At 34.2% G+C, this 20711-nt stretch overlaps 4 protein-coding genes across 4 annotated transcripts; 2 read left to right on the forward strand and 2 right to left on the reverse strand.

Moving 5' to 3' along the window:
* Positions 1–2785: 2785 nt before the first annotated feature.
* LOC121765088 (tRNase Z TRZ1-like) lies at positions 2786–5967 on the reverse strand. Its single transcript, XM_042161137.1, has 8 exons — positions 5693–5967; positions 5207–5369; positions 5057–5127; positions 4866–4961; positions 4441–4554; positions 3647–3715; positions 3464–3538; positions 2786–3221 (listed from the first exon to the last, which is right to left on the reverse strand). Exons 1-8 carry the CDS (start codon positions 5951–5953, stop codon positions 3147–3149), a joined length of 924 nt encoding a protein of 307 aa, XP_042017071.1. The 5' UTR covers positions 5954–5967; the 3' UTR covers positions 2786–3146.
* A 658-nt stretch (positions 5968–6625) lies between these two features.
* LOC121763817 lies at positions 6626–9335 on the reverse strand. Its single transcript, XM_042159901.1, has 2 exons — positions 8000–9335; positions 6626–7005 (listed from the first exon to the last, which is right to left on the reverse strand). The coding sequence occupies exons 1-2, from the start codon at positions 9165–9167 to the stop codon at positions 6980–6982; spliced, it is 1194 nt and encodes a 397-aa protein (XP_042015835.1). The 5' UTR covers positions 9168–9335; the 3' UTR covers positions 6626–6979.
* A 3695-nt stretch (positions 9336–13030) lies between these two features.
* On the forward strand, positions 13031–15773 carry LOC121763816 (WRKY transcription factor 72A-like). Its single transcript, XM_042159900.1, has 5 exons — positions 13031–13183; positions 13655–13732; positions 13877–14377; positions 14452–14565; positions 14663–15773. The coding sequence occupies exons 1-5, from the start codon at positions 13094–13096 to the stop codon at positions 15575–15577; spliced, it is 1698 nt and encodes a 565-aa protein (XP_042015834.1). The 5' UTR covers positions 13031–13093; the 3' UTR covers positions 15578–15773.
* Positions 15774–18811: 3038 nt separating this feature from the next.
* LOC121763596 (ubiquitin-conjugating enzyme E2 2-like) lies at positions 18812–20709 on the forward strand. The gene is made up of 6 exons (XM_042159650.1): positions 18812–18955; positions 19431–19564; positions 19670–19695; positions 19783–19872; positions 19956–20044; positions 20349–20709. Exons 2-6 carry the CDS (start codon positions 19440–19442, stop codon positions 20475–20477), a joined length of 459 nt encoding a protein of 152 aa, XP_042015584.1. The 5' UTR covers positions 18812–18955; positions 19431–19439; the 3' UTR covers positions 20478–20709.
* The last annotated feature ends 2 nt before the right edge of the window (positions 20710–20711 follow it).

The raw sequence follows: 20711 nt of genomic DNA on the forward strand, positions 1-20711 counted from the left end.
GGTGAAGAAGCAAGTCAATTTGTTCTCCAATGAGTACGAGAAGTGCTTGAGGGAGAAGGGCAGCGGTGAGAGTTTGACGATGTCCGCGATAAAGCGATTGCGTCGTACATTTCATTGTACGACGATTTCAAGCATTACAATTCCTGGCTCCTCTTGAAGGACAAGGAGAAGTTCCAAGGAGGGATTCTGCCCCTATCGGCTGCGGCGAAGAGGGTGAAGAACACCGCCGCCGTTGATTATACGAGCAGCGACAGCGGTGCACCTCCGATGGACCTCAACCAGCCGATGTACGAGGATGAGAGTTCCGGCACACCGATGTCCTCCCGGCGTCCCATTGGCAGCAAGGCTGCCAAGAACAAGGGCAAGGCGAATGCGACATCCTTACAGGCCCTGGCCCCGACTTCGGCTGCTGGACATGCCTACGCGGAGTTGGTGGCGGCCGCCAACCGGAGGACGTTGTTGGACACGAACCACGCCCTCATGCAGTGCGAGGACCCAGGCAAAGCCGAATACCTCAAGTGGATGATCAATGATCTGCGTCGCAAGCTGGGAATGATGTAGAGTATGCTCTTCCTATTATCTGTAGTGAACTTGTTTTTTTATTTCTAAGTCTTGTAACTTTTTTTTAACTAGTAATGTAGGATTTGCCTTTTTGGTGCTATTTTTTATATAATTTTGCATGACATATTTGAAAACATAAAAAATTAATTAACAAAATAGTAGTTAAAGCTATAGGACGGACTTTAGGGCGTCCCACTGTAGGTGGAAGGGTAGGAGGATAGAATGATGATGTGGCAGAGCATAGTATATACTCCCTCTGTCCCAATAAATATGCAACATTTGGTTTTCGGCACGAGATTTTATGCAGTGTTGTTTTGTGAGTTAATGAAGAGAAAGTAAAGTAAGAGAGAAGAAAAAGTAGAGATAGTATTATTTCCATTTTAGGAAATGTTTCATTTTTATTGGGACAACCCAAAAAGAAAAACGTTTCATTTCTAATTGGACAGAGGGAGTACTGGACACGCATTAATAACGTTATCGGAATAGATGGAAGACTTTTTAAACATTAATTATCGGAATAGATGGAAGACTTTTAAAACATTAATTATCGGAATAGATGGATGACTATTGGTGGTTTGATTTATTACAAAACAGAATTTGATTTATTTGGGAAATGCAGCATGCCGCCTGAGATAATTGATATACACAAGATAGGTTCAAATTCACCTTTTTTATGAAATCAAATGGTGCTCAATAATTAAATGTTTAAAACTAGATTCCTCTTATATGTATAATTAGAATGAAATTAAGTACTGGGGTCATCCAAATCCCATATCACAAATACATCTTACTTATAATATTCGCGCGTCACTTATTTAAATTATGATATTTTTAAATTAAAATAAATAATTAAAATATCAGAAAATAGACATTTAAAATAAAATAAAACAAAACGTAAGTGAAATAATTGTTACTATTAAAAAAAATCTACATAATCAAAATCAAAAAATTTCAAATCACATAAATCCTAATGTGTTCAAGTTGGTCTATATAGCATATATAACTATTTGTAATTTAAAGTTAAGCTATATGTTTGCTAATGAATTACAAGAGTTACTATGAAAAGAATTGTGATCAATGTCGAATTAATTTTAAAAGTTGAATTAGAGATCAAATTAGAGTCATAGATCTAGTCTTTTATTAGATACGTTGGATGTGTCGGTCTTCATTACAGGCTCATTTTATTTCATTCTAATAGGTTTATTACTTCATTCCGGTACGTAATACCTTGAAACTACAATATGTTTTTACTTACTTCCTGTAGGTTTTGAAATGATTCAAAGCTTCATTCAAATTTCATTGAACTAGGTTTTTACTTTATTCACTTTAAAAAATACAATTCATTCCAGTAGGTTTATTAGTTAATTAAAAAACGTTATTACTTCATTGGACAATGTTTTTACTTCATTGGACAATTTATATATTTGTGCATCTCACCCAAAAATAAAACTACATCTAAAAACTCTAATTTGATCTATTTCTGCAGTAAGGATTGAATTTGCATATAATGGTATTATAATACGCATACTTTTTATAGTATTAAATTGAATTATGATTATATCTTACCGTTACAAAGTAAGCTTTGCACACGCGAAAAATTCTAGACCATAATAAGATAAATAAATTAGATTAGATATTAGCACGAATACTGCATGATCATGCCTCAGTGTTAGAGCCGAAACTTCACTGAATCTTTATTTGATTATGAATTCTCAAAAACAACAGATTCCATGACGAATAATAATAGTTCTACAACCGTCAACAATCACAATGAATGATTCATGCACACAAGAAAATAATTATCTATAGAAAAGTTGAATCCTATTGGATTAAATAAATATGAGAAATATATGCTAAGTTGGAATTATAATGATGATGAAGATCAGCCATATTTTAACGGCCAAAGTAAATTTTGTACAACTACAACTTTAAAATACAAATTAATCACGCACAACATTGAGATGTTACTACAATGCTAAAATAAGGTGAGCTACTCAAGTATATAAAACAAGCCCGCAAATTCAATCTTTCCTCTTGTCAAAAAAAAGCTCTGAACGACTCGCTTTCACTGCACAACTGATCCTGGAAGGCATTCCCGCCTACCTTCTGTGTAGTTATGTATGTTGGTAAACATCCAAAATCAAGTAAAAATATGAATAACCAGCAGCGGTCGTTGGTAATGCTTTGTTCTGAAAGACATTATACGATAATACTGCCACCAATATTACCAGCGAAGTAAGAATCCATCGGTAAATATTGATCACAACGTCTAAAATCTCAAATAAAATATCCTACAAAATTTATCAGAACATTGCAACTAGGCCTCTCAAGACTCATACAATAAACATTTGACGTTTAAAAACAACATTTTTCGAACAAACTTGATTCATGACCCGCAGAGAAACTACTCATACATAGATGAAACGACTTTGGTCACAGATTTTCATCTTCTTAACTGGGATCTTTAAAGAATGACGAAGTGGAACCTATGTGTTCTCTGAAGCTGAGGTGCTTGTAATCCAAAACTATAATGTTAGATCTCAGTATGATTCATGCTCACATGAGTTTATAGCTCGTGACCTTCATCAAAAACCATTTGTGAGGGCGAAAACTCGCCCAGCCAAAGGAGGTGGGAGTGCAGAAATGGCGTTTTCAATGACCTGATAATTTACAAGCTATAGTTAGAGACCAGGATCAACTGCCTTAAGAATGAACAGGCATGATTGCACACATCTTATCTTCACAATCTAATTGCTGCTATCTTATCCCTTTCTATCTTCTTAAAAGAAAAGAAATTAAAAGAACCTTAAACCAAGCTCACACTGTAACTGTAAGACTGTCGTGACAGAATATGAAGAAAAGGAGATATGATGATACAGTGAAAAAGGCAAATGTGACTTACATCCAATTGATACCGAGCAGAAAAGTGAATAAGAAGAATTGCTTTGTTCTCAAACCTATCTGCATGACTAATTATCTGGTGGTGTAATATTTAAAGTATCAGTACTAAGAATCAGAATATCAGAAATAGTCAAATAGGAAAAAAAAAAAGAAAAAGAAAATAAATGGGCATCAGTGTATCAACCTCGGACAAATGAGTATGTCCATAATCTTTTGCATTCTCCACCGTGCATAAATTATCCACGTATGTGCTCTATGAGGGGATCAGAAACAGGGAGAAATAGAATCAGAGTCTTATTCACAATTTAAAGTTTTAAACTGTGAACAATTAAACTTAAATATGAAGTGTGCCCTATATGACAATCCTGTAATTAAAAAACTCAACATAAAATAACACCTTCTAAATGTTCTAATTACGGTGATGATCACCAACCCTGCTTCTGACATCCAAAATCTAAATTCAACGTAATGCCAGGCCAGTCGCCATCAGTAACCTGTTGCAGAATTTTTGCAACATCTAAACTTTTAAAAAATGAACTTGAATATGTTGAAGGAATAAGAATTCAACTAGGAATGTCTTTGCTCTTGCTATATACTCCAAAGAAACAGAAACCTCTCCAGTAACTAGTAAAACTAGTATCCGCTTGCCATTATATAATCATCCATGCATCAACATGTTTTCTATAAAAAAGATGCTTAAAAGTTTACTTGTCACTGTTGCTATCGCTAGATATGTCTAACAAAACATTTCTTTCTCTGTACTGTCCTCGGTTAATTTCTATGCTGTTTCCTGGTATTTAACACCGAAGTCTGTCTAGATATTAAATACCTATGACATAGGCAATTCGACAAAACAAGGTATCATCATGACTTCATGAGCATTGGAGTGGGACTGTATATACAACTATTTTTCTGGCTTTAAGACTTGCGTGTACAAGTTGGAAAACAAAGGTTGTAGTCATGTGGGCAACAATATACCTCCATAATGAGAATTTTTGCCCTCAAAGCATCGGCATTGTCTACATCAGTAATGAAGTCTGACATAGTGTCCCCCGTAAATGCAATTTCAGGAGTTGTGTATGTGTTTGTAATCTGCCAATATAGTAAGCTCACAGCAGAAATATGAATACTCAAAATTTTCATCAAAAGGAACTGACAGCTCAATGAGTAGAGTAAGTGCAGTTACACCTATTTCATAAACAGAATGCAACCAAACCAATCACCGATGAAGTAAATGAGATGTAAACTAAATCAAATCATCTTAAATTCACATATATAAAATGATATGGTAGGATAAATAATACTCATGAAACAGAGTATAACTTTACATGCACAAATTTACACCATAAAGCAACAGTGTTACACTAATTGTTTAATTAAACTGCAAGGGTTATGTAATGCACCTCAACACCTGACAGCCTCAGACTTTTTAACTCAGCTCCAGGTCGCCCAGAATATTCCTGCTTGAGTTTTTGTTTCACAGAATATACTATATATCCCTATGAAAAAGATAACCGAAATCAATCCTCTGATTATCAATTTAATCAAGATTGTAAACCAAAATTAAGAGCAACCAGAGAATCTTGACGAGAACCTGGCTTGGAATAACATGATAAGTTTTAAAAGCTCTCACTTTCAAGTCCTTTCTTACACAAAACTCTTCGCCTACAAATGTCTGACGAGTTAGTGGCATGTGGATAAGTATAGCATATACGAAGATGACAATGTTAGCATTCTTTCCTACCCACATCTAGACCAACCAGAGTATGCTCAAGTTCAGAATGATCCATGGCCATGTGCGCTTCAAAAAGCTTTTCCACACTTTCCTTGATAACTTTTGGCACGATGATCGTTGGTGGCGCCATTCGGTATAAGCCACGTGTAGCAACATACATTGGTAGTCCTCCCTAGAACAATATGTTTTGGTGTTTAAAATAAGCATAGTTGCAAGCACCAGTGAAACACAATAACAAACAATAAACAAAACATTACTCTTCATAAATAAGCATCCAAAACTAAACCAAAACAAACCTAGTTTCAATTTAGTGTAAGAGCTGCTTATACAAATTCCCAACCAGTCAAAATTAGACTGAAAACTGAGTCAGTAAGCACAACAGCAGTACAAATTATCAAGCATGAATTTTTTTTTAAAAAAAGGATCGATTATCGAGTACTAATTCATATAATTGACGACTACACTTGCTCAAGAGCAGCAAAGAGAAGAAGTTACAATGTGGTCCATATGGCCGTGGGAGATGAAGAGGAACTGCTGCGCAATGGCGCGCTGGGGGCACTTGCCAATATCAAACGCCAAGTTGAGAGACGGCATAATCACGCAAGTCTCGTGCCCCGCGATCGACAATCCCCCGATTGGATAGCCCTCGATTTGGAGGTCTTCCCCGCCAGCTCTCTTCTTTTTCTTCTTTTGCTGTTTCTGATTATCCGATCTCGCGTCGATTGACTCTCGCGCAGTATCGCCGCTGGACGCCATTGAAATTTGCAAACAGAATCTACTGTGTTTCAAATTCTGACATAACATTTGGGGTTTTAAGGGTTTTTAAATTTTGGTTTTATTTTATTTTATTTTATTTTATACACACTTTTTTTTCAAAATGTATGAATTTTGATTTTATTTTATTCCTGTAAAAAATTATGGGAGAAATGGTGTCAAATTAAGTTTACATGTCATCAAAATAACGTGTTTCAACTTAATTAATTTTTCAAGAAATAACAAAAAAAACTTAAGGTTCCATTTATTTGTCTAGGAAGATAATGTGATTGGGGAATATACTTATCTTGTGTCTGGAAATATGAAGCAAGTTGTTGGGAAACTACTTTAATAAATTAGATTCAGTTAATTAATTGACATAATAACTAAATTAATTAAATATAATAATTCAAGCAAGATTTTTTTATTTAATTCTTAATTAACTAAACCTGATAATTTTTCCTACAATTTTATATATATATATATAAAATTAACGACCTCCGTTTGGCATTTGTTCTACGTTTAAGAATGGTTGTACGTTTAAGAATGGTTCTATCTTGATCACAATCCTATATATATATATATGTATAAATTGCCATTTTTTGTGAAATGAACTTAAATCCATACATCAAGGCACAAAGCATGTAGGGTTTTAGTATAACAAATGAAAAGAGAGGACCAAATTAAACTTCATATTTCAAACAAAAATCAAGTCAAACTAACAAATGAGGCATACATCCATAACTTCTCCTGATATAATGTTTATCTCATGCTAATAAGTGTTGTCTAACTAATTTGAATTTAATATAAAAAAAAAAAAGAAAAAACCTAACAAAAAGAGATCCTTATGATTGAAGGAATTAAAATCTTCTTCCGAAAGGGAGAGGCAAAGGATTGCTCCAACTCCATGCAATGGGAAAATCAAAATCTCTCCCAAATGTCTTCAAAATGCGTATTCCCCATGAATCATTGCCTGCAATGTCTTCCATATGCAAAATTCCCCAAAGAATATCAATCTCTGAAATGTCTTCAAAATGCAAAATTCCCCAAGTATGCTGCAAAAGAGATGATGTCTTTTAGTAAGCAAGTTGCTTTGATATGAAAGTATGGTATTGCTGCATATAACCGGACACAAAATAAACATGGGAAACTGTCGACATAAAAGCTGCCCACTACAAAGGAACAAGAAAACTGGTGCACACGACTAAGATCAAGACCAAACTATCCTATGATGATCACCATTCCAAATCTTGCAATGCCACCAATAGACGAATAAATACACGTCTAGATGTCACTCAGAAAGTGTAAAAATCAGTGGAGATACTGTAAGGTTAGACTTTAATCAGTTACACTGGAATGGGAATTAGAGCAATAGTAGTGGAAATGGAAGTGGATGGAAATGGAAAATAAAATTGACTGTAAGGGGTGATTCCCTACACTAAACACTTGCTTATCCTTGCAGAAGAAAGAATGAAACATGGGATATAAAACAATATTCTCAATAGTCAAGATCCTGATTTTCTCCATGATTAAAAGAACCTTAAGCAGAGAACATCCACATATCATATTCTGCTATGGAATCTCAAACTGACTAATTTATGCTCAATCGCAATAACCAATCTATCCACAACTCATCTAGCAACAGAACGATTATCCTACATCATCAGCATTGATAACATACACACAGACAAAGACATCCATGATCCAATGGTTTACCAAGGCCTTTTTTACTTAGGTCCAACAAGGAATCAAAGTATTTCCCAGTCACGTCTTCCCTTACTAATGTGCACATGTGGGTTCTCACTTAGTTTATATAGTGATCATACCAAAAAGGTTGTATAATGCGTGAATACTTATACAACATGAAGCTGCAACAATTTTAATCGAAATGGGAATATCAATTGACAGCAATTAAAACTACAACCTCTACACTACTAACAAGATTGTGGTAAACTTTTCGGATGAATAAAATTGGCGAACTATATTAGCATGGTTCAAACATAAGCAGAAATCAAACCACATAAATGCAAGACAGACTCGAACTCAAACCTTGGCGCTTGATTCTCAACCTCCCACTCAAATTTGCCAAATCACCACTGAGCCTCACCTCAACAGCTAAGGAACTAACAACTTCTTCTAAGGATCTCAGCTCATGGAATTCAGAATGCAAAACCACAGACGAAAAATGCTGGTCCACAACAACACCAAGATATTTGACAACGTTTTCAAGACTCGGAATCCAATCACAAACCTCCAAACCCAATGCAGATGATCCCTTAGGACAAGGGCCAGCTTGAGGAAACCTCTCATACTTCCTCAGCCACTTCCCAAAGTACTGTATCAAAACCTTCAACTCCTCACCATTCAACTTACTCACACAAGCGGCGAATATAACCTCATCAAGATTTGCAGATGCGATAAAATAATGCAAGCACAGCTCAGACACCGAGAATCCATCATGTCCCAACATGATCAAGACCGCCAAGCTCTTCTCTTTCCCGCCAACGCTCTTAGCACTAACTTTCTCAATCGCCAACGATGCTTGCCTCTCCCAAACCTCCCTCACACTCGACAAGCTTCTATACCCATCACTCGGAAGCATCAAGAAATACTTCAAAATGCACATCAAATCATAAGCCTGCAGGTCTAACAAGTGTTTCAAGCACAAAACAACCAAATCCGATCGCCTTTTCTCGATCAACGTTTGAATCAAGCTCGACGTAGAAGCATGTTCAACAGCCCCATTAACTATTAAACTCTCCAACACATTCCAAAGCTCCAAACTAATGCAGCCCTCCAAAATCAAGCCCTTAACATCGCTACACATCAAAACCCCCAAATTCTCTACCAATTTACAGACATACGCACCTTCTGTTTTTTCAGCAGCAGTTGAAACCCCCATTTTATTTGCGATACTCTCCAAATGCGAAGTTACCGTTTCCACGAACTTGGCTTTACCGAAGGAATTCGTGTTTTTCAGTTTCCTCCTCAGCTCCTTAAAAAATTTGTGCCTTAATTCAATAAGATCATTATCTGTTTGCGATATTTCCCAGCCAGTAACCTTTTTCACAGAGTTCAGAGCTTGCGGGCTATCGTACTCGGGCTTCAGATTGAGAAGAATAGGCTCCGGGTTGAGAACAATCGGGTAATCGGTTTCTTCGTCGGGTCGAGTTGCGATTAAAGACGAAGCTTTTATTATCACTTCCAGCAAAGACATTTTGGAGAAAGAAATAGGAACTTCAGTCAAGTGAGTAATATGAAGTTCGTTATAGTTATAGCTTATTGCTCATGGTGGAAGATTGCCAGTGGTTGGGGCGAAAGAGGTAGCAGCGGCGACGGCTAGGAAGCGGCGGTGGTGGCGGTTTTAGCTTTGAGCAGGACTATAAGGTTTATCGTTTTGGGCCGTGGGCAGCTCTTGTTGGGCTTTCCTAACTAGTAATAATGTAGATAGATAGTTCATATAGTAATAAATGATTTTCATGATCATTACAAAAATAAAATTATATACTTTGATGAGCCATCTAAGCCCATGAAAGATATTTACCTTGTTGAATATAATATAATTGCACTAGCCACTAGTGGGATTAAATTGCCAAGAATCTAGCTTGAGTCTTATGTTCACGACTCTCCATATATTTTAAGGACTTAATCATACACGTAGTACTCCCTCTGTCCCATTAAAAATAAACTAGGTTGTTTCAATAAAAATGAAATATTTTCTAAAATAGAAATAACATTATCTGTAATTTTCCATTTCTCTTACTTTACTCTATCTTTTTTAACTCACAAAATAATACTACTATATAAAATCCTGTGCCGAAAAGCAAACGTTTCATATTTATTGGGACGGAGGGAGTATAATTTATTAAAATGGTTAGGTGCTCGCATATTTTATCAAGAAAATAACTACAAAGTAATTGGAGAGCAAGTCATTCACTATAGGATAAATTAAATAGATGAAGTGGACATCCACAAGTCCTCATATCCTAAATATTTTCAAGTGATAATTAGTAGTATTATTTTACAAACTTAGTCAAACTATCTGGGGTGTTGTTGACATAGATAACTAAAAAAGGCCATTATACTAGATTGAGCTATATAAAGGTGCTTCCATGTTGGGTACATAAATGTTGCTGAATGCTGATGATATAATTTGCCGTTGATATAGTAAAGGATGCGAATTAGTTTACATTTTTTATAAATTTATATAATGGCTTTAATTAAATGAATACAAGGTTGAAAATGCTACTTAAATGCCAAGAAGACAAATCGCACTAAAAATAAACTTTGTACGGATTGGTTACATATTGATTTCATACCAAAGTCTTATTTCAAGTGGGAGGCCAATAAAATTTATTTATGTATGCATATACATAAAAAAATGGAGTGTTATGGATGATGCACCTGCAACCCTCATCTTCAACTTGTATTATAATAAATTGCCAAGAAAGTTGAAATTCGTAGCTCAATCTATCATTCACATGGTACAATTAATTAATACTAACATGTTGCCCAATTTTATTTTAGTATGAAGACCCACTCAATCTTAATTACCTTCGTTTTATTTTCTTTTTCAACTCTTCATCTTCTCCATTCGCCGCCGGCGTGACGCTGCAAATTGTTTTTCTAGCTACTCTGTAAAATTTTAGAAGAAGAAAATATTATCCAACTTTATCCCAATAAAATTAGATCATGAAATGGACTTTGAAATTAACAAAATAACTCTTGTTCCATCGGGCAACGGAGTATTCCATTAAAAGTTTTTGACATATGGAGTATTTGGTTCCATTTTCAATTGGTTTCTATGAGCTAGGATTATATAATACTCCTATGTTTATTAACTGCAATATACCCTCTATGATATTTTAATTTAATAGAACTAGAATTAATTGGTTCGTGGAATAAAAGAAAATGTTTATTTTTTGAGACGATATATTATGCATGTGTTTTTTCAGTTGTCTATGTCAGTGTATGGATGGGAAAAAAGGAAGGAAAATATTAATTTTCACCCCATTCATGTATGTAATTAAATGATAAAAAAACTATCTTTGTTAAATTCCACCACGAATAATCAATACTATTGTGCGATCATTGATAATAATTCATATTCTCATAATACTCTTGAAAATGTGTTCAATAAAGGGAAGGAAAAAATGACAATTGAAGAATGAGCACTACTGTACAATATATAGAGCTATTTAATTAATTTTTTCAACTCCAAGCTTTTATTGTTGACTGTGGTGAAGTTCATTTGCACATGTTGTCATACTTCATATGAATTTAATCATCAATCAAAAAGTCAATTCAATAATTTTCCTTAATTGTAAATGGATAAACTAATTTTACTAATTCAAGAAAAAAATGGATGTTTTCATAAGTATACACGCAAGCCCGCACAAAGACAATCAATACAAACTATAATATTAGTAATTCAAAAAATAATACTCCGCGCAAAAAATAAAATTTTCGTAATTGCTAAATGATCATCAAACTAAAATGAACTAAATAGTGACATATAGCAACGAGAAAGGTCATGCTAAAATATCTTTATTTTAAAAAAACTAAACACTACGAATATGAAGTTTCTTTGAAATATACTGTATATAAATTCGTCATGAAAATGTATTAATTTGAAAACTGATATTTTCGTTCTATATAAAATTCGAACCTATAACCATAAATTCATCAAATAGCTAGCTAGAATGATAAATCCACCGCAAATCTTGATGATCAAGACTGAAAATAAGAAATTACAAATAAATTATTGAGATAATAACAAATGCGCATAAAGTAATTATGCATCACATAATTGTTCAGTTATGATAATTTCTATCAACTTTTACGAGTCTAATTAACGTAAACTACAGTTCTTGCACTGTCAGTCAATATATTTATTCAATTCCAATAGTACATGATATTTTCAAAAATATAAAAAGTAAAAGCTTAGGTATATTACCATACGTAACACCACTCGAAGTTTATTTGGTTTTAAAAGTCAATTATTGGGGATCATGTCCAATGCTATGAGCGCAAGGTTTGAAATTTTGAATATTTTTATTTAATGCACTTCTTTTATAATGAAATCCGTTTTTTCTAAATAGTAAAACTGTGCACCCACTTTATGATTGCTCACACAAGCAGGTATTTTAGTAGATATGCATAAATTAGTAATTTTAATTGATACTTAATTAAATATTATTTAATTGGTTTATTTTACTAATTTATTAATTAATATTTTAAAATCAATAAATCATAGTAGTAGCATTTTATTTCGTGGAAGAGGCTCAAAATTGGCAATTTTCGACATGATATGAAAATCCGATCCGAACACGTAAAAAATTGATGGATTTGAATCAAACCTTAATTTTATTCTTTTTAAAAATGTAAATAGTGCGTATTAGTTTATTCTATCAGTTCATGTAAATCAGCTTTAATTGTGTAGCATCAAGTTTTAATCATTTAACTTAGTTTTTATCATGTAATATCAAGTTTTTATCATGTAAATCACGTTCGGATTGTTATCATGCCTTGTCAACTCATATTTTATTATGTTGTGTGCGAGTCAGATTTGAGTTTGAAGGGTGTAGGTCAGATTCATATACTTGAATATTGTATCAAAATATTTTGAAATCACTCCATTAACTGTTAAACGAACAAGATGCTAACGTAAGTTACGCAGCATATAATTTCACTACTTTATAAATCAATTAACTAATTAATAGCCATAATATTTGAACGAGAGAGGAGGTAACTATATATATAAAGCCTAATTAAACGTTGACGCGAGACTTATTAATTAGGAGCCCTCTCTCTATATCTATAGATGTATGTATATATACATGTTGCCTTAAAGACTTAAACGTTGAAGTTGAATTCTTCAAGTTCTGTTTTCGTTTGTATTTATGAGTATGACAGTGAACGTATGGATATAAATTCATTATTTTATAGGTATGACTAAAATGTAGAGCGCAATTGGGCCATTGACATTTTGTTTGAGTGTGCTGGAATTGGATGAAGCCATTTATTTTGAATTAGTTTATGGAAGTCTAATACTGCTGCATTACTTTATAAACAAGAAGACTTTGCTCTTTCATATCACACAAAGAGAAGAGAATAAAAATTTATTAGAGAGAGAGAGTTATTATGGATATTTCCTTGCACAAATCTGGTCTCAAAGAGGAGAGCAAACCTTCTGATGTAGAAAGTTGTGCCAAGGTGTTCGATCTTCATCCGGTAACAATTTTGTCAAATTTGGATAATTGAGATTTAATTTAGTATTGTTGTCTTTTACCTTATATACATATAAAGTATTTTTATTTGATTTCAATATGAATATCAATATATAATGAATATCATGCTACTTTCTTGTGATCTTTCATGCAACTTTCAAACATGAGAAAAAAGTTTCAATATTTTCTCTCTCAAATTCATATGTATAAAATGGGTATAGGAAGAGTCTCCCAAAAAATTTGAAATTTGTGGATGATGGTCAGCGAAGTTATGTAACTATATCAATTTCAGCAGCTCATCAAAAGCATTGACCATGTAATAAGCTAAGACAGATGCAAGTTGTTAATTAATTAGAGCAGGGACAACAAGTTGGCTCTCTTTTTTAGACCACAGTAGTTAGATTACAAGATTTGAGTGAATTTATTTATGAATTTTTAGCTCTATTTTAATGAAAATTTGGTAAATTTTTGACAGGTTTTGGTTGTAACAAACATGGAAAGACCATCGCCTGAGTCTGAGTCTAGATCACCTTCATCTGCCAAAAAGGAACAGGTATATATGAACATAATAATTATTTCACTTAGTTTGTGTATGTTTTTATTTCATTTGAAAATAAATTTAGTGAAGAATTGTGTAGAGTATTGAAAAACATGTATATTGAGCTTACTAATTAATTATTGAATAAATTAATTGCAGTTGGATGATCAACTTGGATCAGCCAAAGCAGAAATGGATGAAGTGATGGAAGAAAATCAACGGCTTAAGACGCATTTAGATCGAATTCTCAAGGATTACCGAACCCTACAAATGCAATACAGAGATGTGGAAGCAGCAAAATCTCCTCATCAAAGCTATCACGATCTCACAGCAGCAGCAGCAGCTGATCATGAACTCATTGATCTCAGCTTAGCAATGAGCTCCACCGACAAAAAAGGCGAAGCGCCTAAAATCCGAGATGATAAACAAGGACTGTCGCTAGGGCCTGATTGCAAATTCGACTTGCCTGAGAAGTCTCCGGTGACTATTAATTTGACCCCCGAGAATAGTATAGAAGAAGTGAAGGGGGAAGCCGGAGAGGCATGGCCGCTTAGAGGCGTCAAGAATGGGAGAGACGGCGGAGGAGAAGATGAGATTTCACAACAAAACCCTACTAAACGAGCTAGGGTTTCTGTCCGAGTTAGATGCGACACACCAACGGTAAGACTATTAGATTTTGTGTTAGTGGAATTATTTTTGTAAATATGGATATATGAATGATTTTGGTTTTTTAGATGAATGATGGTTGTCAATGGAGGAAGTACGGACAGAAGATTTCCAAGGGGAATCCATGCCCTCGTGCATACTATCGTTGCACTGTCGCACCATCCTGCCCTGTTAGAAAACAGGTATACATCGATTTTAATAATATTGTTTAATGACATTCAAACTCAACATATGCTGATATCACGAGGGTTAAAAATCTATTGATTTTCCACATCAAAGGTACAAAGATGCGCGGAGGATATGTCGATCCTGACCACAACGTACGAAGGCACGCACAACCATCCACTCCCGGCCTCGGCTACCGCCATGGCCTCCACCACTTCCGCCGCAGCCTCAATGCTCATGTCCGGTTCCTCAACCTCAGGAACCGGGCCGAACTCTTTCTCCTCCACCACCACCAATGCGAACCTCCACGGCCTAAACTTCTACCTTTCCGACAATTCAAGAACGAAACCAGCCTTCTACCTCCCAAATCCCTCAATCTCATCGTCACCTTCATATCCAACCATCACTCTCGATCTCACCACCTCCTCATCCTCGTCCTCATCCCATCTAAACCGCCTAGGCAGCGGAAGCTTCGTTCCGAGATACTCGACCACAAACCTAAACTTCAGCTCTCTAGAATCCAACCCTCTCCCAATTTCTTACAACAATTCTTTGCTAACACATGGCCAACAATCCTTCAACAGAAACCAAAATGTATCTTCTCTAAGCTTCGGATCACAACCCTACGAAACCCTATACCAATCCTACTTGCAAAAAACTCAATCAAACCCTAACTCTAATCAACAACATTTAGGGCCAGACACCATTGCAGCTGCAACAAAAGCAATCACATCAGACCCTAGCTTCCAAAACGTCCTAGCCGCCGCTCTAACCTCCATTATCGGTGGCTCAGGTGGTGGCCCCACCGCCAACCATAACGCAGTCGAGAAATCAAGTGGTTTCCCCATTCTATCTAGCTTTCCGCCAACTTCAAATGCGAACAAATGTGCACCGAGTTTCATGAACAAGTCTTCGTCCTCAACGAGCTCTCAACACCCTGGTTTGGCGCTTCTTTCGCCTCCTTTTCCATTTTCGAGCTCGAATAAAAGCAAGTCTAACTCACCGGCTGACAACCGGGATCATGTATAGTTTGATGTCATTTTTCGATTTTTAGATGATATTTTTGTTTATTTTGGACGGCGGAGTTTGATCATGATGCAAATTGTGCATGCTTTAGTCCTTTTTTGATTTATTTTTTGTGAATGGATGATGTAAGGTGAAGAAAATTGTGGATATAGATGGTGACTGCTGGTGAAGATATACAATTGAATAACTATTACCAGCTTCAATTTTTCTTCACTGACTTTCTTTTTTTATTAGAAAAAATGTTTTTGAAATTTGATATATGTTCGTTTTTTGACTTCTCCTTTTTCTCACCTCTACTTCAGATGTTTTTCGGTGTGAATTGAAACCAATGCGTATACCGTTGAAGTAGACAAAAACAAGTGTTGATGTGATCCTTCGATTATTTATTATGTAAGTCGTGTTCTAAATATCTACAAGCCGGAAGATTTTATATCGTTAGTTGAATAATATATATACCGTCAACAAGGACACCACATAGATGAGAAGTCGGTATAAAATGTATTTATCCCTAGGGCTCGCAATCAATATTAACTAGTTCATTTTTCAATCAACTAGCATTCGGACGTATGAAAGAAAATCCAAATATTGGTCAAATTTTTATGAATAAATTATCATGAAAATATTTATTTTAGGTGTAAGAATTACAAGTCTAAAGGATTAGATATAGAAAAAAAGTATATATTTAGTTCTAAATAGCATGCTCATTTTATTTTTGGACCTCCTTCAATGATGATGTATGTTGAGAGTATGTATAAATTTCTCATTCTCTGACTTGGTAACAATTGGAGTTCAAAAAAAAAGTAGGAAATGGCTTGAATTAGGGTTCTTGGAGATCAGTAGATCACCGCACATTCTGAACGGACCGCTGAGTTGATGTCATCGAACCTCTGAGTGGTCTCTGGACATTCGTCTTTCTTTCATTTAACCCTAATTCATTATGAAGTGTCAATAAAATACTTTATTCATCCATCATTATATGTCTCACTTTTCCTTTCACTTTTTATTTTTTGTTTTTATCTTGGGATATCCTCTATTAGATGTCTCATTTCATTTTCAATATTTTTGGCAAATGAACTTCACATTCTATTAAATCATTTCACTCGTACATTATTATTAAATTAACTTAATTATAAAATTATGATCAACATCTCATAAAGTTTTCCATTTATTTATCTTTACATTTTTTTAAGTGATGACGAGCAAAGTAGGATGCATAATAGGAGATGGAGTGAGCGGTATTTTTTCATGTTAAGCCTACGTAACAATTGAATTTAGGCTGGATCGAGTCCAAATTTACAAATAAAAACTTATCACGGCATCAGTAATGATTTTGGGCCGACCACTTTCAAGTAAATAAAAAAGAAGTATTATGGGTAAACAAAATATCTGAAATCCAAAACTTCGATTTGGATTTTTAAAATTTTCAATTCAAATTGGAGTGTTTAAGAATTTTCCAAAATTTATTTATAAATCTAACAAATTATAAAACTTTTGTGTTAAACATTTCTAATTATATTTTCAGATTTTATATTGAATTTTCAAATTTTTTGGATATTTAGTATCGTATTTTGAATATTTACAGAGTACTAGTACATTTTTATGTAATTTCAGATTTTTAGAGTTTGAGAATTGGTAGGGGTGGGTCGGTACCGCATACCGTACCTGAAAGTACGGTATGACAAAATTCAATACCGATACCGTACCGAATTTTCGGTATACCGGAAATTCGGTATGATATTTGTTGATACCGTTACCATACCGTAATAACGGTATGGTAACGGTAACGGTAACGGTATACCGAAAAATAATTGGTTTCTTGATTTGTTCATTTACTAATTCGTTTCTCGATTGTTCATTATTTTTTGCTATCGGTAATTCGTCCATCACTCTATTCAATTTTATATTTTGGTTAGCATGTTATCAAGTATCATATTATATTTGTTGTTGCCGATGATGTTGATCTTTAAGTATCTTTTAATATATATTTATGGATTATTTTGATTACATATATTCAGAATTTTATCCCATAATCGTGGTTAATGATAAAATGAAGGTACTTATTGATTATTTTTGGCTATTTAGACCAATAGTAGTAATAATTGGTCTTATAAATAAAATATCCAAATAGATTTACAAGTGTAATGAAATAAAGATTCAATTTTTTCCCCCTAGACTTTAATTTCAATCTATCATTATAAACATGCATACAAATTCTCAAAAATATTAACAAGGCACGGTCTTCCTTTGATTTGAATAAAATTTTAAAATACTAGCAAATAATATTTTTTTAATGTGAAAATACTAAAATTCAACATATATCAAAATTTGGCTCATTTGTTGGTTATGATGAGTATCATATTTATTCATCCTTCAATTTAAGTAGTATATAAAATAAGATAACATACAATGAATTAAACACTAATTAAACGATTTGATCCATTTTCAGCTGCACATATTTTTAATTGACATTTTATGAAGTGGGACGAAGAATAAAATAAAATTTTTAATTACTTTGTATATTTTGAATATGACGTTACACAAAGAATCATATACTAAATGGTGTGAGTTAATACAAATTCTTTCAAATGTGCTCTGTTGAAACATATTCCCGATATCGTATTTCCAATCTTCTTTCGGTGTTATGTGCTATTGTGTTTATTATATTTAATAGGATGAGTTGATAAAAAAATAATTCAGGTTAATTTTGAATTTGTTTGAATAAATTATCATTTGAATGTTTAATTTTATTGTATTAATTGATGTATTAAATTTTTTTAATATAATATATATATAAATGTAATATATATATTACAACATATTTAATATTAATATATATATATATAATAATCTATCGGTATACCGGTATACCACGGTATACCGAATATTCGGTATACCGTGGATTCGGTATACCGCGCTATAGAAAAATTGATACCGTTATCGTATCGAAACACTGCGGTACGGTATCATACCGTACCGGAAACTGCGGTATACCGAAAAATAGGTATTTTCGGTATTTTTTCGGTACGGTAAGTTCGGTATTATGGTATTTTGGTATAATTTCCCACCCCTAAGAATTGGATTTTCAGATTCATAATTCGTATCAAATTGGACTTGATGGATTTTCGAATTGTGGCATAAACCAATGAGAAGTGTGAATGAATCGTAGTATTATAAAAATGATATTTTGGGAGAAAATATCTACTCCTACATGTATGTGTGCGTATATATTCCGAGGGATAACGCCAAGAGCACGCATACACATGCTGACATGCATACATTATCTGATTTTATGGAATTTTGTCTCTTCTCCTCACTGCAGACTTTCTTTCCAGTTTCCACCCCCTTCTTCTGCAATAGGACTCCTCACCTCTTCTCTCACTGGTAAATTGACTAATACTCTTTGAGTACACTTGCTTCAATCAATAAATTAATTACTCCACTTTGTTAGGAAGTGTAGATGATTAAGTATGTCAATTAGGGCTTTCTTATGTTGGTTTTTGTTAATCTGGTTGATCGATTGATCGGTTTTAGTTAAAAATTGTTAATTCTGTGTAGAATTGGGTATTTGGGAATGGGAATTCACAGTTAAAACTGAGTTGAACTGCTTGATTTCAATTCTGTGTAGCTGAACTATGTGGAATTTTTCATATTAGGTAGAATTGTGTATTTGGAAAAATCGGAATTTCTGGTTAAACATGCTGAGCTGAGCTGTTTGTTTTTAAACCGGGTTCGTATAGCAGTTGAAATCCAAGAAATGGACTATGAGATGAAATCTTTTGCTATCTTGGTCACTTTTAGAAAACTAGTTTGTGTTTGTAAATGATCTATTATTAAGGTTTACCGTTACGATGATTAGGGACTTGAGATGTCGACTGCAGCCAGGAAGAGACTGATGAGGGACTTCAAGGGGTTGCAGCAGGACCCTCCCGCGGGTATCAGTGGTGCGCCACAAGAGAATAATATTATGCTCTGGAACGCGGTTATATTTGGGTGCGTACATTGTGTCCGGTTGTTATTTATTGGCACATGTTTCTTCATTTAATTATGTCATAGTATGTTGATTTATATATACCTTTTTTTGCATGTGAATTGCAGTCCAGATGATACACCTTGGGATGGAGGTGAGTCGTGCTTTCATATGCGAACTAGCATTTTATTCATGTTCGTGACTCTGGAAAAATTGAAGGAATCTACTTTAAATGTGACAGGTGCGTTTAGAATGACTCTTCAGTTCATAGAAGACTATCCAAACAAGCCACCAACTGTTCGGTTTGTTTCTCGAATGTTCCATCCAAACAGTAAGACAATGGTTAATGATTCGAATTTGTTGGTTTCATTTGCTTATTCTAGCTCAGTGTTTCAGATTTAACATTTTAATTAGTTTATGCGGATGGAAGCATATGTTTGGACATCCTGCAAAATCAGTGGAGTCCTATATATGATGTAGCTGCTATACTTACATCTATCCAGGTAAAATGCTACTCCTCTTAAACTACTACAGTAATTTGGTTTACTGAATTATTGAGGTGCTATGTAAAATACTACCAAAATGAATTTTTCATGATTACTTGCTAATAGTGTTTCTAAAGACAGTCCATTGAGTATTCCACCCTCTCTGCGAGGCAGTAAATCACTTGATTATGGAAATAAGCTTATGTTTAATTATCCGCAAATAAGAGCATTACATTTGAGAATTTTGTTATTGCATTGAAATTTGATTGTCACCTCTATCAATAAGCTATGAAGTTTTTATGAAGAAGCGTTTCTGTTACAGTCATTGCTGTCTGACCCAAATCCAAATTCTCCTGCGAACTCTGAAGCTGCTCGGATGTTCAGTGAGAATAAGCGGGAATATAATCGCAAGGTGAGGGAAATTGTTGAGCAAAGCTGGACTGCTGACTGATACATGCAGTTGAGTCCTAGTCCTACTCGAATCTGCTTTGCTGCAGCAACGAATTGCTGGGCTGCTTATGTTGGATTCTGTCACTTGTGCTTCAGTACTCATCTATGTAGCTGTTAGATATCATACATTATGCTATCTTATTAAAACCTTTTTATTACTCGCAATTTGAAATAATGTATATTCATACTCCATGCTATATCTAAATTCAGTTGAAATTGTATTTTTTTTAAAACG

This window comes from Salvia splendens, chromosome 14 (genome assembly GCF_004379255.2).
Source record: "Salvia splendens isolate huo1 chromosome 14, SspV2, whole genome shotgun sequence".
NCBI classification, from domain to species: Eukaryota; Viridiplantae; Streptophyta; class Magnoliopsida; order Lamiales; family Lamiaceae; genus Salvia; species Salvia splendens.

What these genes read in the sequence shown, in the direction of transcription:
- LOC121765088 (XM_042161137.1), bottom strand. Translation starts at nt 5,953, where the DNA reads ATGGCGTCCAGCGGCGATACTGCGCGAGAGTCAATCGACGCGAGATCG. An exon ending in ACGGCCATATGGACCACATT is followed by an intron (nt 5,370 to 5,692) that starts GTAACTTCTTCT and finishes ATATTGTTCTAG; the next exon opens with GGAGGACTACCAATGTATGT. An exon ending in GACATACTCATTTGTCCGAG is followed by an intron (nt 3,539 to 3,646) that starts GTTGATACACTG and finishes TTACACCACCAG; the next exon opens with ATAATTAGTCATGCAGATAG.
- LOC121763817 (XM_042159901.1), bottom strand. Translation starts at nt 9,167, where the DNA reads ATGTCTTTGCTGGAAGTGATAATAAAAGCTTCGTCTTTAATCGCAACT. An exon ending in GTTGAGAATCAAGCGCCAAG is followed by an intron (nt 7,006 to 7,999) that starts GTTTGAGTTCGA and finishes TCTCTTTTGCAG; the next exon opens with CATACTTGGGGAATTTTGCA.
- LOC121763816 (XM_042159900.1), top strand. Translation starts at nt 13,094, where the DNA reads ATGGATATTTCCTTGCACAAATCTGGTCTCAAAGAGGAGAGCAAACCT. An exon ending in CATCTGCCAAAAAGGAACAG is followed by an intron (nt 13,733 to 13,876) that starts GTATATATGAAC and finishes AATTAATTGCAG; the next exon opens with TTGGATGATCAACTTGGATC. An exon ending in CCTGCCCTGTTAGAAAACAG is followed by an intron (nt 14,566 to 14,662) that starts GTATACATCGAT and finishes TCCACATCAAAG; the next exon opens with GTACAAAGATGCGCGGAGGA.
- LOC121763596 (XM_042159650.1), top strand. Translation starts at nt 19,440, where the DNA reads ATGTCGACTGCAGCCAGGAAGAGACTGATGAGGGACTTCAAGGGGTTG. An exon ending in TGATACACCTTGGGATGGAG is followed by an intron (nt 19,696 to 19,782) that starts GTGAGTCGTGCT and finishes TAAATGTGACAG; the next exon opens with GTGCGTTTAGAATGACTCTT. An exon ending in CTATACTTACATCTATCCAG is followed by an intron (nt 20,045 to 20,348) that starts GTAAAATGCTAC and finishes TTTCTGTTACAG; the next exon opens with TCATTGCTGTCTGACCCAAA.